Source organism: Rissa tridactyla, chromosome 15 (genome assembly GCF_028500815.1).
Source record: "Rissa tridactyla isolate bRisTri1 chromosome 15, bRisTri1.patW.cur.20221130, whole genome shotgun sequence".
NCBI classification, from domain to species: Eukaryota; Metazoa; Chordata; class Aves; order Charadriiformes; family Laridae; genus Rissa; species Rissa tridactyla.
This window is the reverse complement of record NC_071480.1, coordinates 8785531-8810666: the sequence shown is the minus strand read 5'-3', so window position 1 is coordinate 8810666 and position 25136 is coordinate 8785531. Positions and strand designations below refer to the sequence as shown.

The window sequence follows — 25136 nt, the reverse complement described above, 5'->3', positions numbered from 1 at the left end:
TTTCCCTCCAGCGGGATGACTGCTAGTAAGAATGCACAAAACAAGCAGCATCTCGGAGAGATCCCCATCTGATATTTGTAAAACAAACAGTCTGGCACCAATCATGCAAAAAGCCTTGTGGTGCCTGTGTTCATAAAGACAAAAATCCGTTCCACACCAAAGGGCTGTAGATGACCCCTCAGCAGAGGACATGAGTCATGAGCTCATGGGTGTCTCTTCCACGCAGCATCACTGATTTATTTCAGATGGGGAGGAAATTTCAACCTTCACGCTTTCCAAAGCATTATTATTTTTTTTTTACTATTTATTTTACTTGTAGAAAACACGTTGTTTTTACATAAGAAAAAAATAGAAATAAATACTCGTTCCTCGCAAGGAGCCAAGTTTGTGGCCAAAAGCGATAACAGCCCAGGACCTAATGGCATTAAGGACAACGTCCTGTTCAGGGGAAAGCTCGGTGCTATTTGGAAATGGGCTTGAACTGCAAATGCCATTAGGCAGGTGTCGAGAGGTGGAAGCAGTATTTCGAACCCTGTAAACATCAGACTATACAGCGACCAGTGTATGTACATTGCTTTCCAGAGCATTAAGTAAGTGTGTGTTAATATCATCAGGAAAAGAGTCATCCGTCAGAGCTAAGGACCAGGACTTTTCAGAGAGAATATCTGACGTCAGAGACAGAGCCTCCATCTCAGCTAGAGGGATCTAAAGGGAGAGATGATTAAGCATAAGAAACCAGGACACAAATCTTTTGGAAAAGAAAAAAAAAAAAATAAAAAAAGTATCATAATCTAAATACTTCTAGACACTAAAGCAATATCCCTGCAGTGGGAGAAGCTACATCATGCACATTTTTACCGGGGCCAGAACGTTACAGAAATGAAATATAACAAAGAAATGAAAAAAAAGAGCGGGACATTCATACTTAAATTCTTACCGGTGAGCTGGGAGGGAATTTAAACACAGACGCTAATGCTAGCATTGTATTTTGTTGTTCTCCTGTCTAGACGAAGAAGCAAAAGTATCATTACTTTCGTACTAAAGATATTTATCCTCTGGGCTCTGATCAAATACAAGAGGCTTCAAGATCTTCCAAGACCTCTGACGTTGTTCCTACCCAATACCCCCGCTGTTTCCTTGGCCTCAGCTAAGCTGGTGGACTCCGCAAAGACTCCCCAACACCAAAATCATTTTGCAGGTGGGGTATGGAGCGTGCCTGTCCCTGCACTCCGGGGAGGGGACGGGGACATCCCCCTCCCAAGAAGCAGGTGGGACAATAATTAACTTCCTAATGGCTAAAAAGGGACAGGTCAAAACTTAAGGCTTGATTTCGATCAGCAAATGCCTTCCTGTTGCCTTTGGTGAGTTTTGGCCTGCTAAAGAGCCTCCAGTGCCTGGGCAAGCACCAATAACTGTCCTGCTAAAAGAACTGCCTGTGTCTTCCAGCCCCCAAATGCCACCCCAGCCCTGGCCCCAACGGCCTCCTCCGGCTCCCAACAAACCCCAGCTGGGAATAGGTGCTGCACCGACGTTGTGCCGATGCGTCTTGCACAAACACATCCCCGCTGAAGGCATTCAAGGAATTGATAAAAATCTTTATTAAAATATTGATGAAGCTCTCTCCCTAGACACAGAGCTCTTTTTATAAGACACGTGAAGTGTCACTTCAGGTTTTGGATGGAATGGGGAAAAAGGGGACTGCAGCATCTCCCCCAGAGCAGCATCCCAGAGATGTGGTGGAGTCTCCTTCTCTGGAGACATTCAAAACCCACCTGGACGCGTTCCTGTCCAACCTGCTCTGGGTGACCCTGCTTTGGCTTGGATGATCTCTGAAGGTCCCTTCCAACCCTGACCATTCTGTGATTCTGTGATCCCTGATGCCAGGCACCACACGGAGGGATGCTTCCCTGAAGTGCAGGCTCAGCCCTCCCCAGATCCCCGCCTCAGGTATGTGTCTGATGCTGGTGGCCACAGTGGTGGGAGAGTGGCACTGGGGACAGCTTTTCATCAGGTAACCTACAGACCCGGCTTACGTTTGCAGGAGCCTCCTGGTCTGGGCAAATCCCAGGTGCTTCCTTTTTGTTTCTCACTGTGTATTTTTTTTTCCTACCCTCTCTGCTTGAAAAGTCTTTCAACAGCAAAATCTCTTCCAAGAGAAACCACAGAGGCCCAGATCTGTTGCACTTAGGTTGTCAGAGGGCTGGATTTTCTCACTCTTAGAAATGGCATCAGTGGGATGACATAAACCCCAGTGATGAGTGAACCTTGAGAGGCTCCAAACTTCAGCTGAGACAAAGAGGGTCAGGCTCCTCTCATCTAACCTTGGGTTTGATATCTCCTCTGCCACAGTCATCCGCTGGCAACGGATGAGAGAGATGCTTTGGAGGAGCTCCTGATCTCACACGAGGCTCCCCCAAAAAGCATCACTGCAAGGGCTGCCAACACAAGGATGGTGATCCCTAATGGGGCCAGATCAAACCCACCGACCGGAGCCCAAGCACACGGGGAAAGGCTGGGCTAGAGCGTGGTGGACACCAGCAGCTCCTGCCCGACGGAGCTGCTCCGCTGGGAGCTGCTATTAATCAGGTTGCTTTCAGCAAGTCCCAGCACTGCTCTAAATTCCTGCCTTGCCTGGGAACATGACGAATGGTGTGAACAGAAAAGCCAAAACGTAAACAAAACATCACCCCCTCTTCAGCCTCCCCTCGCCCAAAATTGAGTTTGAAGCCGTCAAAACATTTTGTTGGAAACATTCAATTGATTTATACGGGTTTTAATTACAGGGGGGAAAAAAATAAAACAGCTTAAATTTTAAAAGAAAAACCCATTGCAAACCGGAACGCTATATTTTTTCATTACAAAAATGTCAAAACAAAACCTTTTTTTTTTTTTTTTTTTTTTCTTTTTCGCTGCAGCAGCACTTTCCGGTGAAAAATGTGGTGACACAAAAATTTCCAACTGGCTCTCGCTGAGTTTCATAGTGACCCCTCTGCCTTCCCTGCCAAAGCTACCGCCTCTATTCCTCCGGCAGTTCTTAGCGGCAACCACTTCCCAAAGCTTAATAGACCTCAATCTGGAAAGCGCTACGCAGCAATCAGAGGGAGACATGTTATCCCGCTATATAAAGATCTGCCGTAGGATTTCATTTTACCTAAGCTTGTTCCTTTCCTCTAATGAACCACCGAGTTGGATAATTTAGCGTGTCACTGAGCTCATAAATAAGCACACTCATTTAACAAGAAAACTTCTACTATTTTTAGCAGGAAAAGAAAAAAAAATAAAAATCAAGAACTACGGAATTTGCACAATTCCAAGGGAAAAAATAGGTATGCTTGAATTATTGTTACGGTCACTGCTGTGATTTAGAGAAAATACCTGCTCTAAAGAATAACACGCTTGAGAAAGTGGGTATTTTATTCCAAGAAGTAAATGAACTAATTTTAAACAAGTATTACAGCCCTTGTTCGAGAAAGCGCTGGAGCACAGGATTACTTAAGTACATCATTAAGGGCTGCCTCGCCTCTAAATCCAGTTTAGATCAGAGATGAGGATCTAGTTTACAGTGACCCACTTGCGAGAAGCCTCTTTAGGAAAATCATTCGAAACTGGATTTTCATGCAGCGTAAGTAGGCACAAAATACAGAGACCATCTGAGGATCCCCACCAGCTCGGGCTCTGCTCTGGGAAAACCTCACCCCCTACTCCAGGCTCTGCAGCCGTGTCCTGACATTGCTACAGAGCCCTGGTTAGGAGCCAGAAGCCACATCCAAGACCCCCACTGCAGGATGGAGACGGGGTTTTGTACATTTTCCCCCGCAACACTCGTGAACAGTAAATCCCAATGAAAAACTTCCTACTGTGTTGAAGAGGGAAACTCAGAGCCTGGGCTTTTCCTCTCGCATTGATATACAACATCATAAACCAAGATATTATCTCATCTCCCACAGAAAAAGCCAACATGACTTATGCTTCAAAATCCCTGTGACTACATCGCATAAAGAACTTTAACTCTCTATGAAAGGTCTCAGTCAAATCGAGTTTGGATGGAGACTTTGCAGGAAATTAGGAATATTAACCTGGTTCTCAGAGTTGTAATATTCGGGAGCTGGGAGGGCATAATGATGGCACACAGAGCCTGACAGGTTGTCCATCAGCTTCAGCTCTCCTTCCAGAGATTCCTGGATCAGCAGTGATATGGTATCAAACAAGTGCCTTTCCTAGGAGGGGTGGTGTATAGCATGCAGAAAGATAGAGCGAGCCAAAAAGAGAGAGGGGGAAAAAAAAGCAAGGGACAGAGACAGAGAGAAAAAAAGGACAGTGTATAAAACCCAACGAACAAAAGGGGAAAAAACAGAATAGAGGGGAGAGGTGGGGGGGGAGACGGAAATATTCAGGGAGAAAAGCAGTAACAGAAACAACGGGACAGGAGAGGCGAGGCAGGAGAGGAGAGAGAACAGTGCAGTAATATCACGGTGAGCAGTGACAGCGTTCTCACACATTACTAGAGACGGGGCCGACGCCGGCTGCCCCCGCACCGTGGTGCTCCCGCTCAGCGCCCTCCTCGGGGACAACTCTCCCTCTCAGCAGACACGGCCGGTTACTCCCGGGATCTGAGCCGTATCACGGAGCCGGAATAGCAGCATCTTGATACTTGGTGCTGTGCATTCCTACAGGACACTGCTGCTGTAAGGTTTCTATACCCACTGTCCGCATTTCTCAGCAAGAACACCTAATATTTGACACCTAAATCCATATCCAGGGGGTCACATAAATTCAAATAACCTGACTTGAAGAGAAGCTGAGCATCCTGTTCACGAAAGCTGGAGATGCCCAGGATGGACACGCGTCAGGTCACTAATTCATGTGCCAGACATGGGTTGAGGTGCCTCAGTTGTCCTGGCCAAGTTCAAACCAGCTGGCCACAGCCCCGCCGCTGGCAGGTTATACGGAGCAGGGTCTGGCTTTTGCAGGCAGCACGGGAGCCATTTAAGGGTTGGGAATGCCTACTACATACAATGAAATGAGGACCGCCATTACAGTCAAACAGCACACGGTGCAAAAATCCTGGGGGACAGGCAAGCAAAAGAGCATGCTGACCACATGTCCTTGCAGGGTCGCGTCCTAGGAATTGTATTCCTCTGCTGTCGTGCCAAAGCATCAGATTTTTCCTGAAGATTTTGGCTGGGAGAGTAAATAGCCGGAATAAAATCTCCCGGAGGTTTTTGAGGCTTCTGTTTGAGTGAAAGAGCAAGAAAAAACACTCAGGAGATTATGAGGAGAATAAGCCCTTTGCAAAGCCACCTCCAGAGAGGGCAGGTTTAAGAGACTGAAGGGCCGAGGGCATCCTTCCCTCTGATTTGTCTTGCAATTTCCATTTTTGCCAGTGTGAGGACTGATGCAGGACAACATCAGCTGAGGACAGTTTGCCAGTACTCTGCTCAACATGTGCAACAACAGTTGGGACATGTTGTTTCTTCCTAGAGGACGTAATGAGTCTGGATTTCCCCATATTGCCCTGAACTCCTTCTTCCTGTGCCAAAGAGCAGCTTTGGACTCTGTCTCAGACATCAGTGACTCCTAATGGCACCAGAAATTTCCAGTAGCTTAAGAACAGAAACAAAGCTTAAGTAAGGGATTTACTCTTTTTCACCCTTGGACTAAAGATCATAAATGAGTTTTTCATGCATTAGAATACTCATTAGTCCGCCCCAGGCAGAAGCCAAGATATGCTGTTGTGAAATCATGATGTAATAAAAACTAATGAGGTCTGTGTAGAGTTTAACCCAATTTGCAATCAGCTAAGACCAAAAAAAAGGCTGGACCGTTTTTCTTGTATAATTCCAGTTCAGTTCCCTCCCAAAGGACCTGTCTGGGTCTTGACCTCACCTCTCTCATTCCTCAAACTGAGTCTTCATCCAGAAACTGTGCTTTAGAGAGACTTGTTGCCGCTCGTAGCAGCTACCACATTGCAGCCCTGCTCCGGCACCGCTCCTGCTGGTGGGAGTTCTGCCACCAGTGCTGGTGAGCTGGGGTTTGAGTCCCCTCTGCATTATTCTGCTGTTAAAATAATCTTTTCTTACAAGCTTGCTTGTGGGGATGGATTTTAAATTGAAGTTACATAAATCAAATTTAATACTTAAGCAAAGATTAACCAAGTTTTATTCCTCTTTTATGTTGCGGTTCACGGGCTGCATTAGAAAAGCAAACACATTATGCTCATGATTTTGCTATCACAAAGGACCTAGCCCAAACTCTGGATTAGAGCAAATTTGAAGCTAGCTCTGAACTGGGCAGCTTGGGCACATCTCCAGAACAAACTGCAAAGCTCTCTACCTCTGAACAGATGCGTCAAGGTGGTCTGGAGACCTGCCTTGGGTCTCTTCCCTGGAGCATCGGCTCCCACACCACGCGACAATCAGTCAGCAGACAGCGAGGAATACAAGCCCTGGGCGTAGGGTACACCCACTCCTTCATTACCGACTCGTGCATGTCTCCCCCTAGCAAATATGCAGGTCAAGCCCTCTTCACCCTCCAACCGAGATTCTCACCATAGGGTAAACTAATGAGAGCTGAGAGTCCACCTTGATTTGCATGGGGTTGGTACATCCTCGGGGGCTCTCGGGTCTCTCTCCGCTGGCGCTGCCCGGCCACGCAAAGATGTCCGAGGGGCTGTGTTGGCCGGGGGTGATTGTCTTCATTTCCATTTCCAGTTCTGCTTCAAGCTCTGCCTCCTCTTTAGCCTCCTTGTTGCTCTCCTCCAAGTGCTTCATGAGCACGGCGATCACCACGTTCACCAGGACAAACTGGGCCGTCAGCACGAAGGAGACGAAGTAGATGGGTGAAATGACGGTGTTGTAACAGGTGGACTCCTGGTCACAGTCTCGCAGCGTGTCCTGGAAACAGGGGGGGAAATGATGAATGATGGAGGAATGTGAAAAGGTTCCAGCATGGACCTCGGTTTGCCAGCTGGCTGCGATGGGTTCCCCCTTCATGCATAAAACTGAGAAGACTGGGCAAATTTCATGTCTAGAATGGCAAAATACTTTCCAGTAGACCTTACATTTCTAGGTTAGTCACCACAAGCAAGCTCAGAGGAAATTGTCCTTGAGGTGTGTGACAACAGATATTAACACCCTGCTGCTCCTAAAGGAAAGGCTGTTTCACCAGGTTAGAGACCAAATGCACAAGAGCGTGGCAGACAGATCCAGGGCAAAGCAGGGTGCAGCCACAACCCATCAGCTACCCCACAGCCGCTGGGCCTGCAGACAGGCTTTCCTCAAGTTCACACCCTGTCGTTAAGAGTTTGGCCACCTTACGCTCACCACGGGCTACAAATGGACAGAGAAGCGATTTCTTCAGCCTAGCTAGCACCCTGTGTATTCATAGGCCAGATTTCTTCACAATAGCATGCCTCTATGGCAGTCCCCTAAGAGACATTCTCTTTCAGAAACCTGGGTTTTCCCAGAAAAAAACCCCAACCAACAACAAAGTAATACCAACGACAACAGTAACAGTAACTGGAGACGTAAGGAAAAAATAATACCAATGCACGTTACTGAGCTGAACTTGTGCTACTCGATGAGTCCTTTTATTTTTTCCCCTTTTTTTTAAGTTGCTGTCTCAGGGGAAAAAAGGGAATATATGGAGTATGCCCGGAGCCTGCAACCCCAGGCACCGCATTGCTGGGAGAAGGGAACAGAAATGTCAGAGACTTTGCCCAGCACATGAATGAAGAAGCCAGCTCACTGCAGGACCCGAGTGTCCCGGCTGAGCATCATTACCAGTCTGGAGCAGAGTGGACAGCTTCTAATTAAGCAATTATAGGTAGTTTTTTTTTTTTTCCCATGGGTCTCTTACCTTCATTATCCCATTCCAGTTGTCTCCCGTGGATACTCGGAAGAGAGTGAGAAAGGCCATCCCAAAGTTTCTGAAGGTGGCGTGCCGTCCCAGCCCCTCGCAGGGGTGCGTGTCGTCACACTCTGCAGGACCAAGCACGGCCGTGAGACCCCCGCTCGCACACCGACCCCCCCTCGCACACCGCTCCCACCCCTTCCACCGGCACGGGAAGACTCACCGAGGTCTCCAAACAGCTCCACTCCAAGAGCTGCAAATATGAAAAACAACAACATGAAGAGAAGACCCAGATTCCCCACCTGGAAAGAGAAAAAGAAATGGGGGGAAAAAAAACACAAAAAAAGAACATTCATTGATTTTTTTGTTCCAGACCTGTTTCTTGCTGTATTCTTTAATCCAAAACTTAAATTGCTTCAGGGGAAAAATGACCTCAATGTGAGGACTGTATCTCAGACTGTGCTTCGGAAGGGAAATGTGATTCTCTAATGACAGTAAAGATAAAATGATTAGCATTCCTCTGCAATAGGAAATTAGCTCTGGGCCAGAGGAGATCTGGTTTGATATGGCAGTGGGTTACCTGCGGCAGCGCTTGCATCACGGTGTCCAACAGGGCTCTCATCCCTACAGCCATCTTCAGCAACTTCAACACTGCGGAAAACACGTTCGTAATATGGTAACGGCAGCATTAGCACGGAGGCACAAACTCAGTCCCTCTCCCAGGAGCCACAGATTATAGGAAGAGAAATGTGAAATCGTGTCAAGTGTTCTCCATTAGCCTCTATATTCTCTGGCCTTTTTGCATCGCTCCTGGTTGCTTGGATACTGTTAAAATCCCACGAATAGCAGCATCACCTATCCTGAGACTTGGAGAACGCGTCATCCTTCTGCCTGGCTTTTCCTTTCCCCACTGTGTTGGACCCATCTCCTTCTTCCTCTGGTTATCGTGAGCCGATACTTTCCCAGCCCTGGGGCTACTTTCCCACTTCCATGGGCTACCCACTTTCACACATGATTCACTGAGGAGCTGATTTACACATCTCTTCCAGAAGGTTGCATTTCCAATTGGAAACCGCATGTATTTTTAATTCTGAAAGAGATGCAATGCACAGGAAAAATGCTTTTTCCCCCCACCCTTGAGACACAGCAGCATTTCAGTTCTCCTCCAGTTCCTTCTTTGCTTAGGTGAGCGCTGCAATCACAGCAATTATGCCTCAGAGCACCACGTTGCCCTTCAGGAGGACCTGGGAGTACATTTTACGTCTTCATCGTTTGGCCCTGAGACCTCCCTGTTCTGAAAAATCGGGCCCTATAGAAGCTGGCTTCCCAACCCGGGTATGTGTCGTTACGTGTCTGAGGGGACAGATGGATGCCGAGTGACGAGGCACACTTTGTCACCAAGTGGTGAGATGCAAAGTCCCACAGGAAATTAAATTTATTAGATGCTTGTCTTTTAAAGCCAAGGTACTCGAGCTCACGTTCTCTAATCCCCGTTAGAGATGACTTTGACTTGACTGGCATATTTTTTCCAGGTACGTCTCTGGGAGTTACAGCCACAACTATTTCTCCTTTATTTCTAAGCTCTCGGCCTTCGTCCTCTTAAGACAGAAACACATGGTCAGTTGGCTCAGCTTTTTGGCTCCTCACAAGTATTTTCCCCCATTGTTCTTTTATTTGTTTACTGCCTGTTGATGCCAGAACTATGCACATCGTGATGGGGATGTGCCCCAGAACCGTTTCCCAACGCTAAACTCTCTCCCGGAGGGGACCCTGCACCTCGAACACAAGCCAATTCTGCTTTATTCGTCTCACCTCGAGCAATCCTGAGAACCCTCATGATTCGGATAATAGTGGGGTTAATTGGTAGCGAAGCGTTCACCTCGATCTCTTCCAAAGTGATGCCCATGATAGACAGCAGCACGATTGCCAGATCTAATTGGTTCCATCTGGAGACAACACAAAATGAAGTTTAACATCTACTAAGAAGCTGGCAAGGGGAGGTAGCTCGTTTCACACGAATTCCAGTCATTTCAATGGTTCTAGCACTCAAATGAATCTGCAGCATTTTTCTGAGGGTATTATACAAAAGCAGTTATGTTATGAAATCATTATAACTAATGCATCTCGTTAGAAAACCAGCCAGTTCCAAAGATATTCTTGACTGAGGGGAAGCAGAAACAAAAGCTGGGCAGTTTTCTACCCAGAGGCTGCAGACCTCAGGGGAGACGCTGCGGTATCTGTCCGGCCACTGCCAGACACGTCCGTCGTGGACCTCAGCGTGAGATCTGCCCTAGAAAGAAACCCCCCCCCTGTCCAGTCCTGGCAACAAAAATCACCCCGGGTGAAGGAAAGACCCCAAAAATTCGTGCCACGTCAGAGGGGTAATCCCAGCATGGACACCTGGAACATGGCGAGATGATGTGTGGAACCATCCCCCGGCTGCTGAAGGGCTCATGTCAAATCCTAGTCAGTGCCAGCACTCTTGGTCCTGCTTCAGCTTCTTTGCTGAAGGAGGCAAAAATGGGTGGAGAATGATTCGCCAAGGACGTAAAATCTGTATTTGTAAGGTAAGAGAGTGAAAATCTAGAAAAAGAAGCAACGTCATCTGCTGCTCAGCATCTGCATAAAAAGAGGTCCCTTTTCCCTTTCATTTCCACCAAGGACCAGATTCTCTCTCGGCGTAAATTTTGCCACTTCACCAGGTCCTCTTGATTACGGACACGCAACTGGTGTGAGAGGAGAACCAGACGCTCAGTGTGAGACTCGCTCATAGTTTGTCCACCCCCAAGGGCCAAAGTGGTGCACTCACACTCCCTGGCACAAATAATCCTTCCTCCAACCCTCATCCCAAATCCATCTACCCTGGTTTCAACCAGTCACACCAAAAAACGTTCACACGTCTCAGACTGACATCACCGGGAAGAGCACGGGGGTCCAGGACATGGAATTTGGGCAGCTGTCTCCAGAAACCTGCTGCTGCCCCCGCGGTCAAGATGGAGCTTTTGTTACCTGTCTTGGAAGAAGCGACGAAACCCAAAGGCGATAAGCTTGAAAACAGACTCCAGGACAAAGATAACGGTGAAGATGTAGTTGCAAATCTTCAGGGCTTCATCAAGAACCTGGGATGTGGACACAGGACACCGGTTAGACGCTAGCTCTGCTGAGGGGCTTTGCCCCTGCAAACCTGCCCTCCTCTCCCCAGCTACTCAGTTCCTAACTACAGACAAAAGGCTCCAACCCTGGGCTGTCGCCGATGACAAATGTCCCAGGGAAAAGCCCCAGTACCTCAGGGATTGCACAGACTGCATTTCTGCCTGGCCCCGACCCAGCTGACATAGTTCCCGGGAGGGGCGGACACAAACCCAAGGCCCGTCTCAATCCCCGCGGCAGAGACGCGGCCCCGGTCGGGGCGGGTCGGGTGAGTGGTAAGAGCTGCCACGTTTGCAGGTGTCAGCAGCGCAAAACCCCTCGTGCTCCCAGCAGAAAGCTGAATTTCATCCCACTCCCTCGTTTGTGCGCTGCTGCAAGAGCCGTGGGCTGGCCGGGACGGTGGAAGTGCTAGCCAAATGGCTTCTTTGCGACAGCCTGTCATGTACTCCTCACCTTGAGCTTTTGGCAAGGAGCGGGAGAGAGGGCTGGCATGCCAGCGGGAGCAAGTGTCTCGGGTTTTCCTCTGCCCACCCTTCCCTCTGCAGAAGTCACAGCCGTGCCATTGTCACGGGTGCCTCCTGGCTGGGACAACCCCCTGCACAGCCAGGCATTGAGCCGTGTCAGAGGGGATTTCATCCCAAAAGTGCACGGCCCCTTAGGTAACGTGCATTGAATTTCTCGCTGCTGGCAAACGAGGTGATAACAACTGTGTCCAGGGCACTGTTAGGGGATGGGGGAGATGCCAACAGAGTGCTCTCAGACCGAAAACGTGACTTACTGAGCCTCGAGCAGGAGAAATCACAGCGGAGGGGATTTAAGCCACACACACTGCCCTCCTGCTACAGTTTAACCTCAAGCATCCATGGCCAAACCCCACCTCACCTGCCCAAGAAGTACAAGCCCAGCCACCAAAGGAAGCTGCGGCTCCGAACGAGCCTCCCTGTCGTACCGCAGGGGACCTGGGCTCTGCCAGCAAATGAGCACATTTATTTGGCAAAAGCAGATTTTGCCCGGTAGCTCTTTGCTCGAACCACCTCCACGCGCAGGCCAGCCCCTCCTCTCTGTGGGCAGCCGCAGCAGCTCCGGCTGGGATCCCATCCACGGGGCATCCCGGGGTATCCCACCACCAGCCCCTTTCAGCAGCGAGATGCCGAGCAATGGTTTATTGGGATATAAAGCTCTCTGATACGTTTAGCCTTTTAAATACCCGCAGGATCCCGGCCATCAGCCACCCAGAGCAGAGTGATTTCAGAGCCCCGATTCAGCAGGACTCTCAAGCGCGTGCACGGCTCTAAGGGTGCTGTCATCTCAGCGCAGCCCAAGCTCCGAGTTATTACCCAGATGCTGCATACCAGAGGCTTAGAGACAAAATGTTATTTTCCTAAAGAAAATTAAAAACAAAAGCCTGCCCAACATTTTTATAATACAAGAGAAAATGTAGCTGCAAAACGACTGCGGTAAGACGCGCACCCTAGAGCGATTCCAATACAGGCTCCTTAGCCAACAACCTTTTTCATCACCAAATGACTGAATCATGCAATGAGCCTTCCAGGGTATTTAAAGGTGACCTGGACAGAAAAAAAAAATAAATTGGGCTTGTGCCCTTTCACTTTTTGGCTTCTTTATGACAGGCTGGAGGATATTTTTCCCCTTGCTCACATGTCTTAGTTGTTTGGGTTTTTTTTACATTACGTATGCAAGTCCTGTCTAGTCTTAAAGAATATTCCCTCCTATTGTGTGTTATATTTATTCATTCTGAAAGTGGCTAATAAAAATAAGTACAAGTTATATGGCAAAGGCAGCTATTTCCATTTCATTCTTACGCACAAGAGACTTGACATCCCAGGACAGGCTGTTTTTATTTTCAGAATATGACAAAGACCCAGGAACTTAGCGTACTAATATAATAAAATGTATTTTAAGGACCAGCACAGAATCTGGTGCCTGTGAAAACTGGGCCCTGTGGGACACTGGGGATTTAGGAGAAGCTTCGCAAAAAGGAACATTTTGCAAATTCTACTATTCTTTTTCCCTTTTCTCCCTTTTTTGGTGGAAATCCTAAGTCAAATGGAATACGTCAATGATGATCCTACCTAGCAAACCAAAAGAACATGCTCTCATCCTCATTTTCAAAGCAGTTTGTTTGCACTTAACTCGAAGGGAGAGGTGCAATGGGATCCAGGTACCCAAAGCCATGGTTTGAGCTGGAAGCCAGATGAGGGATGGGGACAGTCTACAGGGCAAAGGGCCAGGTCAGGCATGGTGACCGGTGGCCACGAGGTCTAACAGCAAAACTGGCCTTAACTCTGCCCCTCGGCACATCCCACCACGGCTGAGCACGTGCCCCCCCTGCTCTTCCCCCCTCTATCCCCATACCTTCGGCTGCTGGTAGTGCTCCATGGCCATGGTGATGACGTTGAGGCCGATCACTCCGGTGATGAACAAATCCAGGTAGTGGCTGGTGCACATCTGGTGGATCAGGAGGCGGAAGCGGGAATAATCCGAATAGTAGGGCTTACACTGAGCTTCTGCAGCGGGGAGGAGGAGAGCGGAGAGGCACGTCAAGTCATTTCTCTGTGTCTTTCTGAAGTCAACGCACCCTCACTGTCCAACTCCAAAGATGATAAATTCTAGACCGATCACAGCAACATGCTGTCTTTTTTATTTCCTTTTTTTCTTGCTGGCATGTTACCATTTTTAATACACGGCAGGGCTCCCGGCATCTTACATCCGTTAAACATCTTCAGTGGGACATGCACTATACTCAGCCTTATAGCATCAGGGATGAGGTGAGCTGGGGCTAAACTGACTAAATTTAGCTGCTAAAGAATGTTTTCCTGGGAGGGAAATTTAAATGAAATTTAAATTAAACCAACAATTTTTGTTTCTGCTGATCTTAAAAGTCCCCGAAGTATCTGAAAACCCAATTAACGGTCAGATGTTGGGGACAGATTTTAACTAACGATGGCTTAAAAATACCAGCCACTGAGTTAGCGGTGGTCTCTGAAAGAGAAGTTAATTCAGGCGTATTATGTCCTTTGCAATAAACTGTAGAAAGAAGAAAATTCAACACTTTGGCTGTTAGAGCCCTGAAAAATGGTCCATAAAAATACCAAGGAAAACCGATCAGTCAGCCTTAGCGATTAGAAAAATAATGATCCTCCATTTGGACAAGATTATCAAAGTACAGATTTCACTGTTCAACTCATTCCCGTGTTTGGCTGCCTCAGGGATGACACATGCTCTTTAGACCCCGAATGTTCCTAGAGATAAACTCATTTACTCACCTAATCTCTAATGAGGAAACGCCAAGGCTGAGTATATAATTCAGTACAATTTTCAAGGAGGCATTATAATGCAGATTGAAGTGGAAAGGACTGTCTTGAATATGTCAGAGTATAATATTACTCTCATAATTAGATGATCAACTGGTTATGAAAATTATTGAGCTGTAAGAATTACACGGCTTGATATTTGGTGCCGCTCAGCAAATGTACAGTTTGATACATTACTCCAAGCAAAAAGTTGGGCAGAATGAAGCCGCGAAGCACAGGTTTGGGTTGCCCTCAGGGAAAACTAATTTTAGAAGATTAAATTTTGCCTGGAAATAGAATTCACTTTGTCAATAGCCAATGACATTGCAATCAAACCCATAGATTTAATGGTTTCCTGCACTCCCCGCTTCGCAACAGGATCCTGAAAAATCGGAGTTTTGTTTTTTCCGTAGAGACAGACCTTTCCCTTAGAGCCCAGGGACCACAGAGACAAATCACTCAGCAGTTTTATTCTGTAGGGGTTTGGAACGCCCAAAATTCTGCTTCAGTGTCATCAAATGAAAGGCAGCATTAATATTCACTTTCTGATCTGCAGCATGCTTTAGGTGATCCGTACCTGAGTGCTAAAGCACGGTATCGATGAAAAGGTCTATAAAATGAATTTTCATGCCGAATCTATTGAGCGCTTACAAAAAAGCAGACTGGTAGCTGCTGACTCACTCATAAGACTTTGTCAGATATCTCAGAATCTGCATAAATCTCCATAAAGTCAAGATATCTCGATCACATTATGCTAAATTATGAGTAGCAAATTAACTAAAATGTTTGAATACAATTAGGTTAGGAATAGGACCTATTTTTATGAACCAACTTATCGTCTCAGAAAGAAACGCCATCGTAATTGGATCACTTACTTCTTCTACATTTATGTATAATTCACATTCAAAAAGAAAAACGTCAATGTTTCTGCCTTTTCTTGCAGTGGATTTACTTATGAATAATTACAGCGGAATTCAAATTTTTTCTTAGCTTTGATTGACAGGTAATTCCAAATCCTACAGAATAGCACCGACGCTGTTAGAACAGAGAGAGGATTTAGAGAGAGGTTGTAAAATGTCTCCTGTGCAGGGCTCCTGCACCTGGATTAGCCAGTGCACGGCCTCATAAGCAGGGTTGCTAATTGTTCGTACAGCCACAAAGGCTTCTCCCCCCGCGCTTCCCCCCTCTCCCAAACCCCTTTCCACCTTTCCCAGCGCAACCCCCCAGGTTTCCACAGCCCAATGCCTCTGGATGCTGCTCTCGCAGATGCGCTTGCAGTCTTAGAAAATCACCACCGGTGAAAGTTTCATCCTTCCCCGTTAACGTTGCCAAGAGGGGATTCGTCAACCCTGTTTATGCATCGTGCCACCACTCGCTTCGCCCGTCTCCGCGTGCCGGCCATGCATATTAGTGCAATACTGGTGTTACCGTGAGATGAACCACACGCAAGCTGGCATGCTGTCCGAGCTCTAGAGATAAAAACTACTGTGTCTAGGTGGGCAGGGAACTTTCTGAACAGATAAACCATCTTCTTGCTATTGCATAAATACCACTTATTGAACCCGAACCTGCGCAGTTCCGCAGAGGAGTTGGGTGCTGCTTGTGTATAATTATCCGGGTGCAAAGCCCATGCCCCCTATCACACAGTATTGTTTCTAAGTATTGCAGTAAAGATCTAAACAATACCAACATCTTGGGAAATACAGACATCTGTTAAACTCCAGGTGGTGAACTTCACAACTAACACAACACCACATTACTGTACTGTTACAATACACTGTGTCAAGAACAACAAGAGCTTTGGGTTAGTCTCGGTTATTACTAGAAAGGTTAACTTGGCTTCCCGGCACACATGGTGTTAAAGAAAAGAGGAGGAGAGCAAACGAACAAAAGAATTGGCAGAATGAGAATGCGAGAAGATGGGGAAATACAGCAAAAGCCCACCACGAGGCACCAGGCTGGTAAACAGGGTGTAAATCAAGCTGCTTCACCGTGGCCGGAGGCCAGGAGTCGGGGAGAGGGAGAAGTGGCTCAAATTTAGATATCAGTACCCTGGAGCTCAGACGGTGAATCCCAAGCAATCTCCTCCTACCCCAGGTAGGAAGGAGATTTCGCAGCTGGTTGAGCGCTGGCTTGGGAGAGTCCCAGCTGCCCGCTCGCCCTGGGCGACGGTGGTCCAAGGGCACCACACCAGCAAGGGGAGCACTCGGTTTTAATGTACCATTTTTACGGGCTCTCAACTGAAGTTGTTTCCCAAGCAGACATTCTGTACTCCTCCTGGCATCATCCCGCGGGATTACAAGTGAGCCCTTGAGCAGGGCTGGGAGGCAGAGCGCAGCAGCCCCAGCCTGTGGTTTTTGGGGTACCCAAACTCATCGCCGACCTCTCCTGCCCATTGGGGAACGTGGTGACCAGTGCTGGTGCAGGATAAGCTTCTCCCATTCCCAATCCCGCTCTAACATCCCCAGGCCAGGTGCCCATCGGCTTCAGTGATCACAGCCAGGGTCTGGGGCATCAAACCCCGTGCGGGTGTTTGCCTGACAGCTCTAGGAGGTGACCTGTGAAATAGCACCGGTGACCAGCAGAGCAGCGGTGGAGACAGCCCTGGTTTTGCTGGGCAGTGTCACTGCCGGCTCCCAGCCGGTCCCAGCCCTTGGCTGGTCTCTGTCGGTGCCGCGGGAGATGGGGCCGGGGCCACTCTCTTCCCATTAACTGCATTTTCCTGGGGGAATGGGGCTGGGCATGTGACTCCAAAATATCTCTGAATAGCGTCTGCCTCTGAATATAGCCCTGTCAAGAGAGAAATTGCCACTTTCCCCGAGGTGGCTTTCAAGCCGGAGGTGCGTGGGCACGGGAAATTGGAATTCACGAGAGTGGGACAATTCCATTACCGTCTCCTCCAGCTTCTTCCTTCTCCTATAATAAGGGAATTAACTACTTTGCAGGTCTGAGTGTATCTGGAGGACAGCGGCAGACCAGTGAGCAATGAGCCCGTGACGCAGCTGGATTTACAAACTGTATCAAAGAATATTATTAGGTTAAAAAGTAGTTTGCACTGAAGGAACTTTTTTTTTTATCTAAACACAGTGTTTTACTTGGCTTTTATTGTACTGAATGGATTTATTAAAAAAAAAAAAAAGCAAAATGGAAAATGATAAATTATTTCCACTGAGAAGATTCCAGTTGTGATAGAATGTAGACTTGAAAAAAAAAAAAAAGGGAAAAAATAAAATTATAATATCTCACTAAGCACCAGGCAGCAGCGCACGCACACAATACTCCATCTTATCTTCAGAGAAAGAGAAAAGAATCCCTCTGTAAGTGCAGAGATGTGTGGAAGGTTCAGGGTCACAACTCCAGATTTCTCACTGAACCACGGGAGGTTCGTCTACAGCACCTGGGACCGATTCCCTCACATCCCCCACAGTCAGGTTCAGAAATAAAATCTTTCTATTCCCTCACGCTGGTGCCTGAAGAGCAGCGTGGCACATTCACTACCTCTGCATCCAAAGAAAAGACAACAAAAGGAAACACAAAGCACAGACCTGACAATTGCACACTTTCTAAAGGCAAACTCTAAGAGTCTTTCTGAGCCTGCGCAGGATAACGGGGGGGTTTGGAATGAGTTCAATGCCTTAAAAATAAAATAAAATAAGACAGCCTTGATACAGCTCTGTAGAACCAGGACAGGAGTCACAACCAAATAAAAAGAAGAAAAAAATAAACAGATCCCCAAACCCAGTGACAAGACCCTCGTGCTGCCCCCGTGTCGCAGGAGAGGACAGGAGGCCTACAAAGAAAAGCAAGAATGAAGGCAAAGAAATAAAAATACCAGGAATGGCAATGGGAAGGAGATTCAGGGTTTATTAAAGCATGTTGTGATAACTTCCAACAAGGCCTTAGAAATATAAGGTAGGAACCTCGGTCTCCCGGAGTTATCCTCTGCAGTGAAAGCCGATAGCCCTCACCTTGCAATTTTTATTTAATCAAAACTCCCTGCAATACGTGAGAGATGGATGGAGCCTTGCTCCCGTCTCAAGCAGTGCGAGCTTGTTCACAGGTGAGAGCTTTAATGGCACAATTTTCCTAGCATATTATTTTTGTCAAAAATTACAGCTATATTTGTTTCTACGTTGGCACCTCTTTAATTATTCAGGCTAATATTCTTAAGTTATGAATTAAACAAAATGCTTGCCAGATCAAAGCTTCTTCTAAAAATAGAAAGAGCGAGGGACAGATTTGCAGCCCTGAGCACCGTCCTGGTGAGGGGGGGACGGGAGACGGGAGCGAGCCCTGGTCAGTGTGGCCAGGTCAAACCCCAGCTGGTCCATCCCCTCCAGGGCCTGGAAAGGCTTTGAGGTGGCATCTTCATTTCTTTTCATTTACAAGATGCCTCACAGATTGAGCAACTCTCAATCAATACAAAGAACGTACCAGTTTGGCAGCACAACGGGTAAACCCCATGTCCACGCTGAGGGTTGGTGTGGGGGGTTGGTCTTCCCATGAAAGCACCGAGGCTCTGCGCTACGCTGCATTGTACCCTGCGGAAAAAGTACCGTGCCTCCCTGAAGCACGGTGTTTGCGGAGCAATGAGCAAGGGCTGGAGAACTAATGAAATAACCACCCTAAGCGAGACTGCCTGCCTTCCGGAGACACTCCTGCAAATTATTCAGAGACTCCCAAGTTGGTGGTTGGAAAGCGAGGGTAAACAATAAAGGACCCATTTCACAGTCCAGTCATTATTCTCTAAGAAAAACCAAAAACACAAAAAAAAAAAAAAAAAAGGAAAAAAAAAAAAAAAGACATGAAAAGTCTGACAGTGTCTTAATGAAAACCAGAAAAAAAATAATACTGAAAAACGTAACATGATCGAGGGGTAAATTAAGGGTTTGCAAGTGTCAGTCCTGAGCCAGGTCTGCAGACCTGCAGGTCAGAATGATATGCGTGTGCCATGAAGTAAGCAAACGAGCTCTGCACCACACACACGGTTTAGTGGGATGCCTCACAGCAGCGGTGGCCAGCCGTTAGTGACACAGCACTGCCATTCAAGTGGGACGAGACGTGCTGACTTCCCAGTACCTTGCACTGCACTGGCTGAGCTCTCCATTAATACATCATCCAGCATTAGATCTAAAAGAACGAAACGGCATTAATCACCCGGCAGGACACACGGCAAGACTTCCCTTCCCCTTCAGGGGTCCCTACGGCTCTCGGGTTCTCCGTTGCCTCTACTGGGAATGTCTCCTTGCGGGATCCTCTCCTTGTGCCTCATGGAAGGTGGGCTCAGGTACACGGGCTCATCGTGAAAAAGGAAGGGTTCTTGTGCTTCTCACACGTACACGGGTGGAAGCCCAAGAGATCCCCTAGAACCCCCTGGCTTGATGATGGTGAAGGAGAAGACGCTTCTGAAGGACGGACTTTGTACATATCCTGCTGGGCCAGTGCACGTTACATCTACTTACATCTCACCGAGCTGGGATTTCACATCCTTTTCTGGTTTTCAGATGTCCGATTGGGCAAATGCATTTGAAGAGTCTACGATCAAAAATGACTGTGCCACCAGCTGGATGTCTACACCTGACATCCATAGATTGGTTTGGGCATCTGGGCCCAGCGGAAAGGGACCCCCATGCAGTTGCTGGCAAGATCAAAAATCTAGTCTTGGTATCATCTGCAAGTTCCCACCATGCAGAATGAAGCTAAGCAACGACATCTGTTGCCTCTGAGGGCAAAGCTGGACATGGTCCATTAAAACCAACATTTCACTGAACGCGAATTGGGAAAACTGTTCTGAAGCGATTTAGAGGGCTCCATACTTTGCTCTTGAAAGGTTTTTATGGCAATTGAATACTCAGCAATATTTGATCCTCAGTAAAATAGCTGTTTATTGCCTCTTTAATTAGGCATTTCATAGGACTGAGTGAATAACTACATCTCCAAGGATGGTTTGTGATTCCTTCCCGCTGGGAAATTGCCCAGACTTACGTCTTTTCTTCATCTAGTTCCTCTAGCATTATAAATAAGGTCATTAATAATAACTAAACATCTATTTTTCTTCTACAGAAATGTCTGCTTTCCAAAACTGCAACTTTAAATAGGGATCTTTCTATCCAGCCTTTAAAAACATTTTCTAACTCATCAGTCTGAAACTGTGCTTGGGAACTCGGACTGACTGAAAGAGCTTTCTAGGCATTTCCTTGACATGAAAAACAAACAAAAAAAATCCATCTGTATCCCACTTAACTGAGAACAGTTTAACGTGTCCTCCACTGCTCTTGAGGGAAGCCTCCATCTTTCCACTGACCATCGAGGAAGCCCCTGGCTCTCGGCATAAACCAAAGTTTGATGTCCAGAGGCTGGTGTGACACATCCTATTGGTTACAGAACCCGTGCAGTTCATGGGACTTAAAGACGTGACCAAAGTAAAGTGCTGGGTAAGTGCTGAACTGAGAGAGGCTGAGACACTGCTGTGGTATGTGGTTGCACGACTAAGCCTGTCATAGCTATTAAACACCTCTTAGATCATTAAAAAAAATAAAACAGACTTAATATTACCAGCTTTCGGAACAAGCGCCTGATCAGACAGCCTCTTAAACAGTACTGAAGTCTGTCAAAGATAGAGAAGAGATGTGAAAGGGGACACGGAGAGAGCAGCAGGCGGACTGACCAGGGAGAGGAAGAGCAAGGCCATGGACACGGAGGGCAACGGAGAAGGTTCAGTCAGAAAAGAGAGCATGCGAGAAGAGTACCTCCAACCTGTGGCCTCTGGCTGACTTCTTTCTTACTTATTCAACCAAATTAAAAGAAAAACTGGGCTAAAGGACAAATCTCAGGTTGGAGACTTTTGACAGAGTGGAGGTCTAGCCTCCTTTCACCTGTAAAGCCTTCTCTAGGCAGGGCTGCAACCTCGCGCATCCAGTCTGGAGTTTGGTTCAGTTTGCATCAGCGCTATTTTGTCTGGTTAGTTACTCTCCTCAACTGCTTTTTTTTTTGTTTTTTTTCCCCTCTAATCTGTATTTCTCAAGCAAATGCATTGATATGTTTCTCTAAGGAGTTTTTAAGCATCACTAGAATGAGATGGCTCCATTATTTTATTACACTCTTGAATAGCAGTGGTGCTACTGTGCCAATAAATAAACCTGCTTGATAAATGGGACAGGTAACATCACTGTGGCATTACAAGGCTGTAATAAACCAAATAGTGAATCCAGTTATCAGCAACAGTGCTCATGACTCAGAAGATTTATGGTGCCATTCGGCACTGCTGATCTTTGCAGTTGTCACTATTTGTGTAACACTGAGCTCTGCTATCCAAGAAGCTCCAGGTCTGATTGTCATTATATTTTAATTTAAATAACCTCCAACGGAAAGGTCATTGCAAATCATGCAGCCATTAAAAAGGCTTCCATGGCTCCTTGCTCAGCCTAAAACAACACTATTTCCTTCATGCAAATTTTATAGCTGGACATGCTTTTGGGAGAAGAATGATCACCAGGCGCGAGGCAGGGAGGGGAGGGAGGAGGGGATCGTGTGGAAGGTCAAGCAGGACTCAGAAAGATGTGGAAAGACTACCGACCAGCCATCTGTTTCTCCTTACTCCTTCTCTTTTTCTCCAGCCGGCGAAGCCTCTTCTCCTCCCGCCTCTTGGCTTCTTCCTCCTCCTGGTGCTGCCGACACTTGTGGAAATTCTCCACCACCACCCCCACGAACATGTTGAGGACGAAGAAGGCCACAATCAGCAGGAAGGAGATGAAGTAGAGGAGCATCCACGGGTTGTAGTTCATGACTGGCTGCAAAGTGGAGGAAGGCAAAAGTCAACCGAACCGTAAAAAAATTCATGCAGCTGCCACATCCACAAACCCGTGGGTTCCCCTTTGAGGCAGCTCTGTGTGTTCTGCTCTTCCTGAAAACTAGAGCCCGCTGAGACACTTTAACTGAATGCTCCCAAAACACAAAGCACTCTGAGGACAGAAGAACCACCTCTGCTCTGCCAACAGCAGGACAGCAGCATCCTCTGCAGCTATTGTAAGTCCCTCACTGAAAACCTGTACCTACACAAAGCACTTCTTTTCTCCTGAAATGTCCAAATTGCTTAAAAAGTCAAACCGTTCTTTAATAGGTGCTTCGATAGATTCTGCTAATGCTAGTTACACCAGTCGTGTTGCAAAACCTGTAGGGAAAAGGCCAGGTCCAAATCCAGACTTTTCACTTGGCTCCTTGTCACGCCCCAGGTCTTGGGTTAATCGGTTGCCTTGATCCCAACCCCATAACCCCGTCTGACTGTGGAAGCCAACAGTACTTTGCAAAACAAGAGCCAAAATGTGTCACCTTTGACAACTCACTTCTTACAGCTCTGCTAGAGCACGTACCTGCTGGTCAACTCCCACAGCATCTAAGCCGTCGTACATGATATCCACCCACCCGTCCTTGGAGGCCAGAACAAAGAGAGACATCAGGGCCTAGAAATACATGGGAAACAAGTCAGACATAGTTGCACTACAGCTTTTTTACCTGTAACATTTTACTCCTCTTTGCCCTTTCCTGTCTGGGGATTATCATTACCTGGCTGATAATGGGACACTTTGATGCCCAAGGTTTCTCCTGGCAGCAAAAACCTATCAATGTCAGCGCCTGGTTCAGCAATGAGCGCTAATTCGGAAACCACAAAGCCGAAGACAAAAGCAGCTTCATTTCCACCCTCCAGGTCTGTATAGCTCCCGACTAATTAGTCCTTACCATGCTGCTAAAATAAGGCTGTGCTGCAGAGATGGTTGAAAGTGTCCGGGTCTATTAGACAAGCCCTTCTGCAAGATATATTTGGTTTGTTATGTAGCAGTGAAGCAATTAAGTACTCCACGAAGCCACATGTGCTTGTTCTGTTCCGAAAAGAAGTGTATGCCTGCTTGGAAACACTACCTTTGGGATTTACAGAGACAGAATGCCGTGTATGTGAACTGAATATTTACTGCGACTGGTAGTGCCCTGCAAGAAAATCCCATGGGATAATAATGCACAGGTTTTAAAGTAAAGGAGCAAAGAAGCAGATTACCATTCTATTAATACCTGGCCGAGATTATCAAAATTATACTTGTGCCGGACCCATTTGTAGCTTGCTTCTGTACAATCCGATTTATTTGTGATGTTTCTGGTGTCCTCCCCCTGGCAGACAAAAAACTTGCCTTTGAAAAGCTGCAAAACAACACAAAGAAGAGAGGAAAGGTAAGGGTTTGGTCCGCAGGCTTTCTCTGCAGATGATGGGCATTTCTCCTGGGGCGTTCTGCACAGCCCACGCCGACCGGAGAAGTTAAGGGAATGGCCTCATTCGTGCTGGTTATTAAGAGCGAGCAGCCTGTATAATATGCACCTAATGAGCAAATGCCTGATTTCACATCATTTAGGACACCCACCTCGTGCATTAGGGTGTCTGGTTCAGTGATCTGAGACTGGCCTAAGGGCCTTTGCTTCTGGGTCGCCGGCTCAAGCGTAGCCCTGGCTAATAGCCCAGACCAGCTAATGGCTCCTTACCACACGTGGAATGACTCCGGCGACTCCGGCCCAGCTAACCGTGCCGGTTTCAAGAGTCACTGACAAATTAAATGTAATGGGGGCCCTCTGTCAGCAGAGAAAAGGTGACACTAAGGAGGGACAGCGATGGATTAAGCTCTGCTCTTACAGGTCACGAGGGGACACGTCAAAGAGGAGCCGAGCTGCTGCGAGTGACGTTGGGCTCTCGCTGGAACAAGACTGCTGTCAGTCCAGCTCCCGTCTCCCACCCCGAATGCTGCTCTCCAGCCGCCCCTGGGCTCCGCAGCCCGTGCTCTGAAATCATTCCTTACGACCGGCGCTGGGTACCCGATCCCGAGCTTATTTCCTTTGGTGTAAGCCAGGAGAGACGCGGCTCCTGGGGAGTCAGCTCCTGATTTACACCTGCACGAGGAACAGGAGCCTCCACGCACTTAATTCTAGACCCGGCGCTTCCCGTGCACAGAACAGAGAGTGGCAGGGGATGATTACTGCTTCAGACAGGGTGATTGATGCTAGCAGAATGGATGGTATCAGAGCCTGGGAGACATCCAACAAATCTGGTTTTATTTGCTGACAGGAGCTATTGACGTTACTGTTTTGGGGGAAAATGGCAACCTGCTCTCCAGGCTCCTTAAAACACCACCTGAGTATACAGAGAAAAGACGCTGACAGGTTTTGATCTGTTGTTCTAGACAAATATCAGTAGAAATAATAGCGAACAAGATAAACCCACGCATTGCTCCATGGGTTTCCTTCAGAAATCAACAGCAGAAGGATGTTTTCTAGGCATGCAAAATTAACCACCACTCAAGGCAGTCATAAAACTTCTGGATGCAAGAAGAGAAGTATTCCCTGATCTTTCCATGGAGAAACAGTATCCGTTGGTAAGGCAGACTAGGGAGATATAGCCTTCACAGAGAAAAGTTTTAATTAACCAGGAAGGTAAACAACTGGTTTTAATGTATTGTCTATAAATATAACTTCTGCAGGAGCTGGACTGTACCACTCAGATGGGAGCAGTAACACAGCTACTAACGGCGTTTGGAAATACAAAGCCCAATTTGCAAAAATGCCGATCCCTGTGAGTGCTTCAGATTTTAGCACTTCCAAAAGTGAAAGACCCAGTGATGCCTACTGCACTCGCTTTATAAATTTATTTCTTCCGTCTCATTAATGACTATTCACGCGTGGACAAGCTCTACAATAAACCCAGTCTTGCTAAAAGGAAACACTGTTAGAAACCTGGATGTCTGGGTTTTAGTAGCATTAAAACCTCTAGTTTGATCGTCAGTTTAT

General features: G+C 47.2%; 1 protein-coding gene across 3 annotated transcripts in view; it reads right to left on the bottom strand.

Moving 5' to 3' along the window:
- Nucleotides 1-25136, bottom strand: part of CACNA1G (calcium voltage-gated channel subunit alpha1 G) — a 153967-nt gene that overhangs the window by 13746 nt on the left and 115085 nt on the right. For 2 of the 3 annotated variants that reach the window (XM_054221875.1, XM_054221877.1), the window contains 10 exons: nucleotides 23379-23504; nucleotides 22685-22774; nucleotides 21913-22105; nucleotides 13378-13529; nucleotides 10861-10970; nucleotides 9664-9797; nucleotides 8432-8502; nucleotides 8075-8153; nucleotides 7858-7979; nucleotides 6549-6893 (listed from right to left, as the gene is read on the bottom strand). In XM_054221875.1, coding sequence (XP_054077850.1) covers nucleotides 6549-6893; nucleotides 7858-7979; nucleotides 8075-8153; nucleotides 8432-8502; nucleotides 9664-9797; nucleotides 10861-10970; nucleotides 13378-13529; nucleotides 21913-22105; nucleotides 22685-22774; nucleotides 23379-23504 — 1422 coding nt within the window. Of the gene's footprint in view, nucleotides 1-6548; nucleotides 6894-7857; nucleotides 7980-8074; nucleotides 8154-8431; nucleotides 8503-9663; nucleotides 9798-10860; nucleotides 10971-13377; nucleotides 13530-19394; nucleotides 19446-21912; nucleotides 22106-22684; nucleotides 22775-23378; nucleotides 23505-25136 lie in introns of all 3 variants that reach the window. The other variant, XM_054221876.1, reaches the window with a different exon arrangement.